The sequence below is a fragment of the Drosophila albomicans genome, chromosome 3, assembly GCF_009650485.2.
Source record: "Drosophila albomicans strain 15112-1751.03 chromosome 3, ASM965048v2, whole genome shotgun sequence".
Classification (NCBI taxonomy): Eukaryota; Metazoa; Arthropoda; class Insecta; order Diptera; family Drosophilidae; genus Drosophila; species Drosophila albomicans.
The window spans coordinates 10,443,171-10,457,986 of NC_047629.2; the positions used below are offsets into that span (position 1 = coordinate 10,443,171).

Consider the following 14,816-nt stretch of genomic DNA (forward strand, 5'->3'; position numbering starts at 1 on the left):
ATTCGCACAATACTCGGTATGACCATTTTCCAGCTCGAATGCTTCAATTCATTGCTGACACTTCTCAGCTGAGTTGTGTGAGTTATGAGTGACGCTTCTTCTTTTTGCCTCCTAATTGAAATGGCAACACGCCGCAGGCCAATTGAAACTTGTTGCAGTGTATCTCTCTCCCTCAGCTAGCATCTCAGATTGCCAATGATTCATATCATTCACAACACATCACATGGCATCGAATCGAAGTCTCAATTGCCATTACGCGCTCAAAAGGCTCATTTGAAAATTCAATTTCCTGCATTTAAATGGCTTTGCAGCAATATTCAGAACGGCTGCCACGTTTTGTGGCACCACTAGCAAAAAGCATTGCTTATTGCATATTGTATCGATGAAGCCCCAAAAACGACGAGAGCAATAAACAGCAAATTGAAATGGTTTGAATGCCAATCCCAAACGAATTTATGCTACAGCCAATAAATTCTCATTTACTAGTAAAATCCTCCAAAAGTGCCAGCGATTAATATTATTAGGATAATAGATTCCGGGTAATTGATTTCGAACTTAGCTAACAAGTTACTTTTCATTATGTATTGCTTAATTGAGATTTGATTATAAAAGTTGCACAAATTGAATAGTATTCATCAAAAATATGTACAATACAAAGGGTTTAATAAACATGTAAGAAAGTCAAGTGTGCTCGATTGTAAGTTACTCGCTAACCATTTTCAATAAAACCATATTCTACAAATATACCAAAAACATACCGCAAAATACTAAAATATACCGAAGGCTAGTATTTTCTTATCGATTACGTTCAAAATATACTATAGAGTACAAAATATACCAGATTATCAGTTATTATTTTTATTTATTATTATTTATTATTATTTATTATTTTTTGCCATATACAAGTATTTCTTAAATAGCTTCTACAATTTGCATCTTTTTACTGGGTATAAATTTACCAAATTTACCAAAAATACTAAAATATATCAAAAGCTTTATTTGGTGTATCGATATGTTCTCGCATTCCGAAAATCTGTACAGCTCTATCTGCTATAGCTCTATCTTACATCTTCCTATATTATATATGGACAGACGATAGAAAGACAGAGCGACAGACTGCTATGGCTATATCGTCTTGGCTGTTGACGCTGATCAAGAATATACATATACATACTTCATGGAGACGGAAATGTGCCCTTCTACTTGTTACATACATTGGCTTTGGGCACAAACAGAAGCAAGTATAAAAATCGAATAAAAGCAAGTTTTTAATTTATTTAGTCACAAAATAAGGCTGAAATAAAAAATTTTATTATTATCGAGTTTAATTTTTGTACTATTATTCAACTTCAATTTTTATGTGTTGACTATTTTTTAAGCACTTCAAAATAATATTCATGTTTAAAAAAAATACAATAAAAACATAAATTGATTATTAACTTTATTATTAACCTTATTATAAGCGACCTTAAGCAAAAAATCGAATACTAAAAATGATTTTCAGCATTTTTGAGTTTTTAATTAAATTTTTATCCATACACGAAAAAACACAAAAACAATCTCAAGTCTTAGGCAACTAAATTTCATGAATATTGTTCTAATGAATGTGCCCAGCAGTCGTGAATGCTTTAAAAGCAGAGTGCCGCATTTTATTTAAATGCGCAGCCGTAAAGTATGCAACACGTTTTTATTTGCCCTGCTTTGCAAACGAAAACTCTCACTCATTCAATTCATATCAGTTGATTCGAAGTGGAAAACAGAGCAAAATGAATATCTCCCATAAAAATATTTGGGTCCTGCTAATATTTCAAATGTAAAAGCCTTTTTCAGTGGATTGCGTGACACTCGTGTTGTAGTATTTGTGTGCTACTTTACTATTGATTTTATTTGGCATAAATGCGACGTGTAGCGCTCATTTTTTTGTATTTGTCTGCTGCTGATGCTGCCGGAGATTTCATTTTGGTTACGTTTTTCTTTTATATTTGGGTGCTTCCCACAGCAGCCAGTGGCAATATTTTCAATTTGCTAAATGGCGCAGTCAGCCAACTGAAATGCTACATATGTATACTATATATATATTCGTATATAGTATTAGTATGTAGTCGGTTTATGTGGCATATTCGAATGGTAGATACGAGATACGGGTTGTGATATGTATGCCATGCAAAAGAAATCACAGCAGGCATTTTAATAATTCTAATGCGAGCTTTTGAGTTATGAATGTGCTACATTTTTTTGTTTTTTGGTTTCTTTTGGGTTTTCTACTTGTGGTTGTTTATTTTTTTTTTGCGGATTTTGACATGAAATACGTGCCAGATTCCCGGCAGAGCGAGTTCTATTGATAATCGATATTTCCCTCAGCATTCAAAGTGAAATGCGGCTTTCATTAGCCAATGCCAAAAGGAAGTCGACTTTCACGCGTTCAAAATCGAATGATTTATGGCGGACAATGACTATGGCAACAATAAAAACAGAAGCAACAGCAGCAGCAGCAGCAATCGCAGCCACAAGGACAACGGCATGTTCCCTCTAGATGACGGCAATCGAGTGTGCGCTTGTTTACTTCCGCCGGACGCAGACGATGAGCATGGCGGCGCCGAAAATAAATGAATATTCAACCGCAAAGGGATCGAAGCCCCCATTACCATCATGTTCATAATGAGCTTCACTTGGCGTCGCTAATGGCGCGAAAAATGAACAACTTTCTGAGTATGTTTTGAGACCCAATACAATCATTTATTATGAATCATATGCGTAATATGTGTTGATAAGCTTCATTAACTATATAAAATTTTAGTTTGACTGTTTAATTCATTTGGTAGCAATCTTGTAAGCGATCCACCGCATGTAACTTTTAACGTTTGTGTAGACACCCGGAAGCGCATTACTGCAATTATGAGATCCAAAACTGACCACTCCATACTGCACAAACCGTTGAGAATCATTAAAATACACGATATACGACAATGGACCTCCAGAGTCGCCATTGCAGGAGTCCCCTTGACTGCCACCAGCGCATATATGTGTTGAATCGATTCGTCGACCCCGAAAACTGTTTCGGCATACTGCGGGATCTGTTCGATTTATTGAGGTTTCCATGGGAGTATCAGAGAAATCAGCGAATTCAGTTTTTCCCCAACCAGTCACATAGAATTTTGTTATATTGTTAAGTTTTTGTTGAAGAGTCTTGGTCGTGGGCAGACAAATAGGCGAAATACTCCCTGTAAATAATAAATTAAATATTTGTATGTAAATTATATTATTATCGAAAATACTTTTGAATACGACGTCTCTCGACAGTTTCACTAGAGCAATATCATAGTGATGAGTTCGTTTCGAATATTTTTCATGCACAAAAATGCGTTCAATGTTAATATCCTCAACTGGTGGTGCACAAAAAGTCAATCCTTTGCAATCTATTTCCTTTTTTATATTGTGTTCTCCCAAGCGCACTGATAATCTATGATAAACAAAAATTACTTAAATTTTACATATTAAATTAGATTTTAAAAGTCGATTGATTACAGTTCTTGCTTGTGGAAACAATGAGCAGCTGTTAACACGTAACCTGTAATTAAAAAGGTAATCGAGGAATACATAAGCGTAATAGTGAGTTATTTATTTATTTACTCACGTTTGTTTATCAGAGTACCGCCGCATGTGAATCCTTTAGTTCCATCTTCGGTTTTAAAGTAAAGAAGAGCCATCCACGGCCTCGACATTAATTGAATTTCATGACCATTATTTATCAATTCTGTTTCAAATCTACCGCAATCCTCCTTATACAGATTATCAATTGCCTGGTCAATCTTTTCTTTTTCTTCACAGCACACATACCTCTAAAATATAAATGAATTTAATATGAACTTGCAGAAAAAAATCGACAATTACAGTATCATTTCTTCTTGAAGGGCACGTTGATTGTCTGGCGTAAGTTCTATCAGCTTTTGTTTTTTGTTCTTTGTTGACCAATTCTTTGACGAACGAACAGTTCCTTAGGCGCATACAATATCCCGGTTTAGCATCGCCTCTTACGCATAGTTCATCCGCTAAATATTAATTAATTGGTGATCACACACAAAAAGTACAAATTTCTCGATTTTATACAATACCATTTCTTTCAGCGATAAGCGCAAATGCGAATGCTAAGCCAAAAGCAAAAAATAATAACACGTAAATTTTAGACATTACGATTGAAACACAGAAGTGAAACTGAGTGCCAGTCTCAAATTCGGCAACTACTTATATGATCCAATTCAAATTTGTATATAAGAGCGCTGAAATTATCGCTTTCTTATTATTTGTATATAGACTTTAAATATACATAGAATAAACAAAATTCCATAGACTTAAAATACACATACATATATTCAGCATATGTTTTTGTTATCATGAAAAATTGTTACTCAGCAGAGCATTTTCGATGGATTTTGGCTTCTTTATGGCACATTTAAATTAATTAATCTAATTAAACGCTTAATTAGCTTTAATAGAATTGTGGTCTTGTACATTATTTTAATTAAGAATCTGAGAATACAAAAGTTTAGTTATGCTTTCTATTTACCTAGGGTTAGGTTAACCCGGCTGCTTCCAGGAAGATACTTTTTCATGGAAACTGAGTAAATATTGCAAATGTCATACAAAACTTCAGAAAATTGTTTATGGCATTTAAAAATCATATACTTTAATTTCGGAGTGGGCGCATTTTATTGAGATGGAATTAAAAAATTAAAGATTAAAAAGACAGTCTAGTGGACCATTGAATGGCATGTCAATCTGACTTCTGTACACGGCTTCTTAGGCCCTAGACTATTCATATTTCCAGTTTATCATGCGTGATTTGTTTTATGAGTGTTTTACGAGAAACTTGTTTTTTCGAGGTAATTTTTATACTACATACTCTTACTAACATTCAAGCCTTATGTCAATTAATAAAGTATTTATATTTCTAGCTAATTAAATTATAAAGTTTTATTACAACTTTGTTTGAATTAAGTAAATTGAATTAAAATTATAATAATCATTTTATTTACTTTGAGAATTTTTAAACTTTTTTTTATTTGGCATACTCCGAATTTTGTATTAATATGTAGTACTTGCGTCGTTTTACCTTGTTGGCAAGGGCACCAGACTGTCAAGCTGACACGATACATAAATGTCTGGTGGACACTTCCAGTACAAAATCCCCCAGCGCAACCTTGGGAAATTTAAATTTCCCTCTGGCTCGTGCAGGGCTTGTTTTCTGTATTGCCTTTTTTTTAAGGAATTCTTTATTCAAAAGCTAAGAAACAATACAACAGAAAATATACCCTAACAACGCATGGAAGATAATTTTAACAAAGGCCAAACCCAGTATATCCGAACAAGGAATATGGTAATGTAATGACTACTTCACTGACGTACCAATGTCTTGGCAAATCTTTGTCGTTTCAGTCGTCTTAGTGGATGAGCAGGTAGTCGACGCCTTGCGAGTCGGCTCTGCTGTTTTAGCAATCTATCGCTGTATCGTCTAGTGTGACGACCGATCTGCTCCTCAATCGTGTAGACTTTCAAGTCCCTGTGTACCAGGGTCAGTTTGTTATTTGCCTAAGTACTCGGTTTTGCAGAGTTTGGATGCGCCTATGATTAGATTTAGCCGCAATCCCCCAAATTGCATTGCATTGGATATACACGGCCCTCTTAACCTTAAGTGTCATGGTGCTCCTTTTGTTTACTAGCCATCGCACTTTTTGCCGATGAGGTGTGGTTCAAAATTAAGGCGTTTATCTTGGGGGCGTAGTTGGTATCAGCGTTTTTAGCGTGAAGCATGGGTTGACGATTTTCAGGGGGTTTATCTTTAAATTCCATCTCCACAGTGATAAGGTACCCCTGTACTCCGTTAGCGGCTTCTACGTGGTTCTTATAGTTGTACAGAATAGCCACGTCGTCTGCATATGTGGCAATTAATGCCTTTGAGGGAGATTCCAAACAGTCGTCATTGGGCGTAGATATATCTGCTATGTAAAGAGAAAATAACAGAGACCCAAGCACACTGCCTTGCGACACCCCCGCTCTCATTGATCTGTATTGACTGCTTCGAAAACACAATTGAGTAGTTTATAGAACAACAACAGCTGAATCAGCGGCATCTGCACTCCAGCCAGCTTAACCGGTATCTTTTCGATAGACTGTATCTCGTGTAAAACTTATACTGAAGCTTAAAAAAAAATTATTTTAAATATTTTCATTGCTATAAAACCAAAAGGAATTTGACCGAGATTAATGACTCAGAACTCCAAAAAATCTTTGGAACTTAACGAAAATTTTATTTATTTATATGTTTTTTGGATACAAAATATAGTATAATATTATTAATTATATAAATATTTATTAATATATATATTTCTATTGAGGATTTTAATTTTTTCTTGCATCACATGCAAGCTTTATCCCATGCTTTTAAACTTTAGCAACCAAACGATAAGCTTTAATCGCTGATTTAATAAATAATTATCATTTACTTGTCTTTTTTATTTGGTGGCAATCGTGTAAGCGATCCACCGTATGTAACTGCCAACGTTTGTGTATACACCCGGATGCTCACCAGTGCAATTAATAAATCCAAAGTTGACCACTCCATACTGCACAAACCGTTGATACCCATTAAAATAGACTACCTGTGACAATGGACCTCCAGAGTCACCTCCGCAGGCATCCTTTCCATCAGCACCAGCGCATATTTGTGTTGAATCGACTGGGTATTTCGGAAAACTTTTATTGCATTTTGCGCGATTTTTTTGATTTACAATGATTTCCATAAGAGTATTAGAGTAATTGGAGAACTTAGTTTTTCCCCAGCCAGTCACATGGAAGTCTTTTATATTGTTAACTTTTTGTTGAAGAGTCTTGGTCGTGGGCAGACAAATAGGTGAAATACTCCCTGTGAATAATAAATTAAATATTTGTATGTAAATTAAATTATTATCGAGAATACTTTTGAATCCCACGTCTTTCGACAGTTTCACTAGAGCAATATCATCATGTCGAGTTTCAAGCGAATACTTTTCATGCACAAAAATGCGTTCAATGTTAATATCCTCAAATGGTGGTGCACAAGAATCCTCATCGCAATCTTGTTTCTTTATTATATTGTGTTCTCCCAACCGCAATAAGAATCTATAATAAACAAAAATTACTTAAATTGTACACTTTAAATTTGTTTTTAAAAATCAATTGATTACAGTTCTTTCTCGTCGAAACAATGAGCAGCTGTTAACACGTAACCTGAAAATTGAAGCTTTTAATATAAAAGAAAATGGTATTCAATTGATTCACTCACGTTTGTTTATCAAGGTACCGCCACATATGTAAATTTCATTTTTATAATTATGTTTTAAATTAAGAATGGCCATCCAGGGTCTGCTCATTAATTTAACATATCTACCCCCATATATCTTATCAATTTCAAATCTCCCGCAATCCTCGTTAAACAGATTATCAATTGCCTGGTCAATCTTTTCTTTTTCTTCACAGCACACAAACATCTAAAATATTAATGTATTAAATGTGGATTTACAGAAAATAATTCAATTACCTTTTTATTTATTCGTACACTCTTTGATCTTTTCATATACAACGTATTATCTCGTGACAGTTCAGCTCCTCTCTTTCTTTTCAAATACATATTGTATATGAACGAACATTTTTTTAAGGGTATAAAATAGCCCAATTTATTATCGCCCCTTTTGCATTCTTTATCTGCCAAATGAAGTTAATGAATTGATTATGATACATCAACACAATTTATAGATTGCATATTGTACCTGTTCTTTCAACAACGATAGATGAAAGAGCAAATGCTAACGCAAAAGCAAGAAATATTAATACGCCGAATTTAAACATTGCGTATGAAGCGTTAGAATCGTACTGACTGAAATTTGATGTATGAAATTTCGGCATAAGGCTGATGGCAGAATGTGTACTACAATCAATGTGATAACATTGGGTGAGACATAGCTATGATGCACTGCATATCATATTTATAGCCGCTACCCATGGGGTTGAAGGGTATTATAACTTTGTGCTGGCAGGAAATGTTAAAAAAAAGACAGAAGGAAGCATATTCTTGATCAGCGTCAACAGCCGAGTCGATAAAGGCATGTCCGTCTATCTGACTGTCCGTCCTTCTTTATGAACACCTAGATGACAGAGAGTATAGAAAAAGTTTGCAGGCAGATCACGTTTGTTTGGTACAGACATTAATAACTAAAATATTTATGATTCCAGTCTGGTATATTTTGTACTATGGTATAGTTTTTTAGTTTTTTTTGAGAATAATACCGCACTGTTTTGCTTTTATTTAAAATTAGTAGCGGGTATCTCACAGTCGAGCACACTCGACTGTAACTTTCTTGATTGTGTATTAAAGAAGTCAGAGTGAGAGCGAAACGAGAAGCGATGCGAAGCGATGAATCAAATACAAAGCGAGAAAGCAGTTCGCAAACCGAATGCAAAGCTTATCAATTTGTTACTAAGCCCACAACCAAAATATTCATATGTATCAAATAATAAGAGAATCAAAACAATTTCTTTATAATTATGATTACACTTTGTTTATACTCAAACATATTCTATATAATACCAGATGGCTGAGAAGAAAAACCCAAATAATGACCAAGCAGGAAAGCTACAATCCAGTGTACTCGATTGTGAGAAACACGCTACTTATTTCTATTATTCAAGAAATAATATTTTATGGCAAACAACGGATGTTTCTATGTGTTCTCAATTGCGTTGTTATTGTGCTCTGGTATATGTATTTTATGCTTTCTGGTATATTTTAAGTGTAGTGATATTGATAACCAAATATGAAATTTGATCCATTACAACAATAACACCTTTTTCAAAATCATGAAGGCTTTAGTTATTATTGATTATGTAAATTGATATTCGAGTTTTGACATTACGGTGACTATTATTTGCATTGGAGGTTTATGTGCCAAGTATCTAAATCAAAGTGAATCTCTAACAGGTACATTCGTGGATACATCTAATAAATACGGCTACAAACTAATAGCGTAGCTAGCGTTGTTCATACTATTTTGAGTGTTCTATGATTTAGTGTTTGTATATGCTTAAAATTTAATGCGCATAATTTATACATTATTACCAACACTTCATCTTCATCTTTGATCCGCACACATAGGCAACTCGAAGATTTTAGGCAATAAATTTGTTTGGCAAACGGCAAGAAAGGGATCTGAAATGAAAAAAAAATAATAATAATGCAGAGAGAAAAGGCAAATGAAAAGAACAAGATGAGACGAAGCGAGCGGGCGAAACTTTTGTTGCTTAAGTAAACTTGAAAAGTTTTCGAGACATAAAAGTTTCTTGTGAAAGTCACACGAAAGTTGAATGCAATAAATCTGAACGCTGCTGCTGCAGCCCAAAAAGTGCAATGCGTTGCCTCTTCAGGGCAAATCCGTTAAGCCCGTTACCAAAAAAAAAAAAAAAACACACACACTCGCACACACACACATTCGCGTACAACACTCGTTTACTCGAATACTTGGAAAACTTTCAACGCGCTTTCATGGCTGATAAATGGCCAGTTGAATCACAAAATACAAGCGTAGATTCGTGATTCAAGCTAAACTACATAAGCTCCCTCCATACGGCTCCTTTCGAACAAAAATACTACAGCAATGCGGTGCTCTTGACCAGTGAACAACTCTTGAAATTCAAATCCAACTGCATATATGAATATAGTATAAATCTTGGCATATATGTACATACATATATACAATCCTTTAACTATATAGCACATGCAGGACATTTCGAGTGCCTGCTCTTGCTAAACTGTGCTAATTGAACAGCTGCAAGTTCCAGACGGCAAACAGGGTCAAGTGCCTCAGGTGCATTAAAGACCTCCGCAGCCAGGGACAAAGCGAGCAGAGTCTGAACGATGCGAGAGGCTGTGGCCAACAAAGTTGCTGCTTGGCCTGTATGCAACGTAATCATTAGTCGACTAGCTTATACCCGCTAGTAATGATGTGAAATTAAAGTACACCCAGACCCTACGAAATACACTCTTAACATTATTAGTTAGAAATAGCATAGAAAAAAAATAAATAAATTGTAAAAAATTACAAAAGCCTCTAAGGAAAGTATGAATACAATCTCATTGATTATATTTGATGTTCTGTTTCATTAATAAATTCGGAAAAATATATGATTAAAAACTTACCATAAAGTTGAGTAATAATTACTTTTTCTAGATCTTTTATTAAGTGCTGCCAGCGTTTTTCGTTTTTATTTAGTTATATATTTTAACGTAATATTCTATTATTCACTCATAAAGATTCCTTTTGACATTTTTATTAATATAAATAAATGAAATTTAATCAGAATCTTATAAATTTCATAACATAAAAAGTGTTATGGCAATTATTATGAGGGTTCGACCACATTATGAGAATTTAATTTCATTGTTCATTCTGAATTTAACTAAATTTGAAGTTCCCGCCTTTGCTCTGCGTTAACGGGTATGTGGAGCGTGAAGAACTTTAGCTCGTGTGAGCAACTTGAATGCTTATTAAAAGTTGAGTTAGTTGCTGCTTAAACTCACTTAGAGTTTTGTTAAACAGCCGAGAGGCTTACACTATACTATAAACTATAAACGGCAAATGCATGCAAATAATGTTAATGCCAAAGTAAGTCAATTTTCAGATGCGCAAGTTAATGGCAAAGTTTCAAAGTGGAAAACAGTGAAATGGCAAATGGGTTAGATAACCTAGTTAAATGTATAATTTAGTTTGATAGAAGTGTCCTTGTGCCATATGAAAAATAATAAAGAAACATAGTGGAACAGAAGAAGAAGAGAAAAAAAATACGGCAGGCAAGGCTGGCCTCAGATTGTGCAATTTAATGTGCCACATGCTGCATGGTTGTCCTCTGGCTGGTTGCCTGACTGACTGGCTGACTGACTGACTGACTGCCTCACTGACTGGGTGAATGGGTGGCGGTGGTTTCCGCGATGGTTTCTTTTTCATTATCAAGCCCCATGGGGACGCAGAGCGGAGCTTAATTGCAATGAAAGCGCAGTTTCCTCCTAGCAATTTGCAGTCGCCATGAAATATGCAGCATTATGACCGCAGCGCTGAGCTGTGTGCAGCCTTTTCAAGCTACCCATGCTGGGCTCTTAATCACATGCGACACAGCGAGGCACATAAACTCATTCTGTGTGCGAGGCCAGGTGAGTGATTGCAATTGCAAAAGACGACCAGATGAGACCCCAGGCCGAGGCTGGGGCTCAGGCTCAGGCTCAGGCTCAAACGGAGACTTGGTCGCTTTTGAATGCATTGCAGCGCATATTTTTCGAATAAAAATTGTGCCTGCATATATGATTATTATTATTATTATTGATGCAATTTGCTATGTAGATGACGACGACGACACAGCTTCAGTCGTTGAGTTGTCCCCATTATTTATGGCCATTTCTATAGCAAACTTTAAGTAAAAACCGTTGCCTACTTTTGAGCACAAAGCTGCTTCAAGTTTCCTGTGTTACGATGTTCCTAAGGCAATTAGCTGGCTTTCAGTTACAATTGCAGTTGGGTAGAAGTTAAGCATGTTCCCAAAATGAAAACGAAACGTAACGATGCCAAAGTCGACGCTTGCAGCTAATTAATTTTGGCTTTATTTGCATTCGTTAGCGCAAAGCGATTCACTCTACAGAAATTCAATTTAATTCGCAGTGCTTAAACCATTTCCATTTATTATGATTATTATTATTGCACTAGCAATTGTCGTTCAACGAGGGGTGTTTTTAAAGTCTGCTTCTGTTGTATTGCATTGATAATATTTGTGGTGCAAGTCGTGATGTTGTTGTGCTTTAATTGGAAAAGTTTTTCAATTTTAATTAAAACATTTTACTTAATGCAAAATGCAGTCGAAATTACACACAATGTGCAGTGTTCGCACCACGACAACAACAGCAACAACAACAACAACGGCAGTGACAACAACAACAACAAAAGCAACAAGAGTTTAAGCAAAGCCACATCGAAAGTTTTTCTGGGCCAGCAAAAACTGCCAAAAACTAAAGTACAACTCTTACGCTGCCCATTTCGCACTCTATCTCTCTCTCTCACTTTTACTCTCTCTGTCTCTCTCTCTCTTTCTCACACTTTCTCTCACATACTGTTGCGTGTAATATGAGAGATTTTAATAGACACTTTATTTTTGACTACAATTCATTTGCCAGTACATCACTCATACGCCCCCTCTTCCCACTCTGTGATTTTGTGTTCTAGTTTCTGGCTGGCTTTCTGAAATGGTCAGTCAGTCAGTCAGGCTGCTTCGGTTTTGTGGCCGCACTGGCGCTTCAGGCTTATGCGATTTATAGCAACAAGACAAATAGTTCCATGTAATTTGCTTGTATGTCAAACGAGTCGCATATGTCAAATGTCAAATGCTTTTGCGGATTTTCTCCTCTTACTTTTTACTGGCACTCGCATTTGCAACGCCTTCGACAGAAACACCGACGACGACTGGCGGCAGGCAAAAGTTTTTGCAACAATAAATTACTATTACAATGACAATTTTCCCACACGCACACACACACATTCTCGTACTCACTACGAAACGAGCATCTTTTATGCTCTGGTTACATTTCCGTTTCCGCTTTTCGCGTTCTATTTTTTTTTTTTGGGTCTCTTGTTTTAGCCCTGCTGACTGGCATTTGAGCTGCGCTAAGCATTTAAGTTCAAGTCAAATACGAGTGTGCGACTGCAAGATTTGCAGCAGATTACTTGATTAATGATCTGACTCGACTAACTGTTACAGCCCCGCCCCGCATTTCCTCACCCACTTTTTGGCATTCTGGTTTGCCGTAAATTGGGAGCATGTGTTGGCCTCTGATTGTGCAAATCAGTTAAATATACGATTTCAAACGATTTCAAGCGATAATAATAATAATAATAATAATAATAATAATAATAATAATAATAATAATAATAATAATAATAATAATAATAATAATAATAATAATAATAATAATAATAATAATAATAATAATAATAATAATAATAATAATAATAATAATAATAATAATAATAATAATAATAATAATAATAATAATAATAATAATAATAATAATGATAATAATAATCCGTCTGCCTGTCTGTCTATCCGTATTAACATCTAGTCCTTAGAGACTACAAGAGATAAGAGAGATAGAGACATCATCGACAAATTTCGAATAACAAGTGTAATTTCGAAGCTAGTCGTGTATAACTATAATATTCATGATTATGGTATATTTTAAATGTAGTAATAAATCAATATTCTAAATAAAGCCTTCGGTATAATTTAGTTCTCACCCAATCGTAAACATCACATAAACTCCTTAAACTAATATCAGGTTTGGCCCAAATAAATACATTTTACCTGTGTTGTAGTACTATTTTCTTCCTGCTGTACTGGTTCGATACTTAATAAAGAAGCTAATTATTCGAAAGTATTTCTTCTATATATCATTTTAGTATATTTTAACAATAATACCGCCCTGTTTTGCTCTTACTTAAAGTGGGTAGCGGGTAGCTCACAGTCGAGCACACTCGACCGTAGCTTTCTAACTTGTTTAATATACAACAAAAGTATCTTTAAGATGCCGATGTCTTAATTGTTTGTGACATTGAACTTTACAACAATAGCAATAATTGTAATCCTTATTCGATAACTTATATTTGATTAGTTTATCAAGTAAAATGTCATTTCAATTTCTAGTGAGTGGAAACGAAAGCGTTAAATTGAAACTGACGCTAACCCAAATGCTGAAAGTCTAATCGAAATAGCCTAAGCCGTGTTGCACAGAATGTCTTCAATGCAAAAACTGAAAGGAAAACAAAGCTCGACAGCCTGAGCAACAGACAGCAGCGCAGCTGACAGACTAGGCAGATGTCTGGACAGCTGGTTGAATTAACACTTGAAGCCTCGACTTGGCCAAACAGCTAAATAAGAGTAAATAGAGAAGGCAGCGGTCGGTTCCGGGGTCCAGACACATCGACTTGCGCTAGACTGAGCAAAGAAAATATTTTTGTTGCCGCCCCGACCACACTGTTGCCACTGTCAAAATGTCAAAGCTTAAAGTTGAGAAAACCTGGAGCGGACTTTTGGATTTGCTTTGCGTTTTAATCAGTCAAAATGTAGCCACAGCAGCAGCAGCCCGGCCGCCACAAGTAATTAAGAAGAGAGTGAAAATCTGAGGAAAGGGTAGATCTGCTAATTAAATGGATTTGCTTTCGTTGTAATCTCGTTTTGTTTCTTGATTTAATTTATTAATTTGCAGTTTGAAGCTACGCCGCATTTCCATTTGATTTAGGACCAAAGTCCAAAGAAGTTTGCGTCAGCTTTTATTTACGCAAACCGAAACATATTAAAAATTTACGGCTCGTTTACTGCGATTTGTTCAATTAAGTCGATACGTTTCCTACCATCCGGTCCCTTACCCCCCAAAAAAATAAAGTTGCTTGCCAACTTGCGTTGAGTTTGGTCCTTGCTTCCATCTCCGGCTATGGATCTGACTCCATTTCTCTCTTCCTTTCTCTCTCTCGCTCTCTCGCTCTCTCTTTCTGTCTTTGGTTCTTCAGCTCGGTTGCCACTTTTAATTTTCTTCAAGTTTATTTGCCCGCTCTTGCCTGTGATTGCTGCGTTGCGTTGCGTTGCGTCCTTTTGGCTCCTACATCCGCTTACTCTACATCCTTGGCATGGCTTCTTTTTTAATTTTTATTGAATTGGCTCTTGTTACTGCTTAGACTTTGAGTTGAAATTAAACG

At 35.6% G+C, this 14,816-nt stretch overlaps 2 protein-coding genes across 2 annotated transcripts; both read right to left on the reverse strand.

The window, feature by feature from the left end:
- Nucleotides 1-2,719: 2,719 nt before the first annotated feature.
- On the reverse strand, nt 2,720-4,313 carry LOC127564979 (serine protease grass-like). Its single transcript, XM_034255323.2, has 6 exons — nt 4,113-4,313; nt 3,892-4,049; nt 3,635-3,839; nt 3,526-3,568; nt 3,276-3,460; nt 2,720-3,221 (listed from the first exon to the last, which is right to left on the reverse strand). The coding sequence occupies exons 1-6, from the start codon at nt 4,186-4,188 to the stop codon at nt 2,812-2,814; spliced, it is 1,077 nt and encodes a 358-aa protein (XP_034111214.1). The 5' UTR covers nt 4,189-4,313; the 3' UTR covers nt 2,720-2,811.
- Nucleotides 4,314-6,291: 1,978 nt separating this feature from the next.
- Nucleotides 6,292-7,914, reverse strand: LOC117572475 (serine protease grass-like). The gene is made up of 6 exons (XM_034255321.2): nt 7,803-7,914; nt 7,574-7,737; nt 7,319-7,523; nt 7,221-7,263; nt 6,974-7,155; nt 6,292-6,919 (listed from the first exon to the last, which is right to left on the reverse strand). The coding sequence occupies exons 1-6, from the start codon at nt 7,879-7,881 to the stop codon at nt 6,510-6,512; spliced, it is 1,083 nt and encodes a 360-aa protein (XP_034111212.1). The 5' UTR covers nt 7,882-7,914; the 3' UTR covers nt 6,292-6,509.
- Nucleotides 7,915-14,816: the final 6,902 nt, after the last annotated feature.

Bases quoted from the DNA above. Each gene is read 5' to 3' on its own strand.
- LOC127564979 (XM_034255323.2), bottom strand. From the start codon at position 4,188: ATGTCTAAAATTTACGTGTTATTATTTTTTGCTTTTGGCTTAGCATTC. The intron at 4,050-4,112 runs GTATTGTATAAA...ATTAATATTTAG, and splicing joins GCTTATCGCTGAAAGAAATG to CGGATGAACTATGCGTAAGA. The intron at 3,840-3,891 runs GTAATTGTCGAT...TTTATATTTTAG, and splicing joins CTTCAAGAAGAAATGATACT to AGGTATGTGTGCTGTGAAGA.
- LOC117572475 (XM_034255321.2), bottom strand. From the start codon at position 7,881: ATGTTTAAATTCGGCGTATTAATATTTCTTGCTTTTGCGTTAGCATTT. The intron at 7,264-7,318 runs GTGAGTGAATCA...TTCAATTTTCAG, and splicing joins CGGTACCTTGATAAACAAAC to GTTACGTGTTAACAGCTGCT. The intron at 7,156-7,220 runs GTAATCAATTGA...TGTTTATTATAG, and splicing joins TGTTTCGACGAGAAAGAACT to ATTCTTATTGCGGTTGGGAG.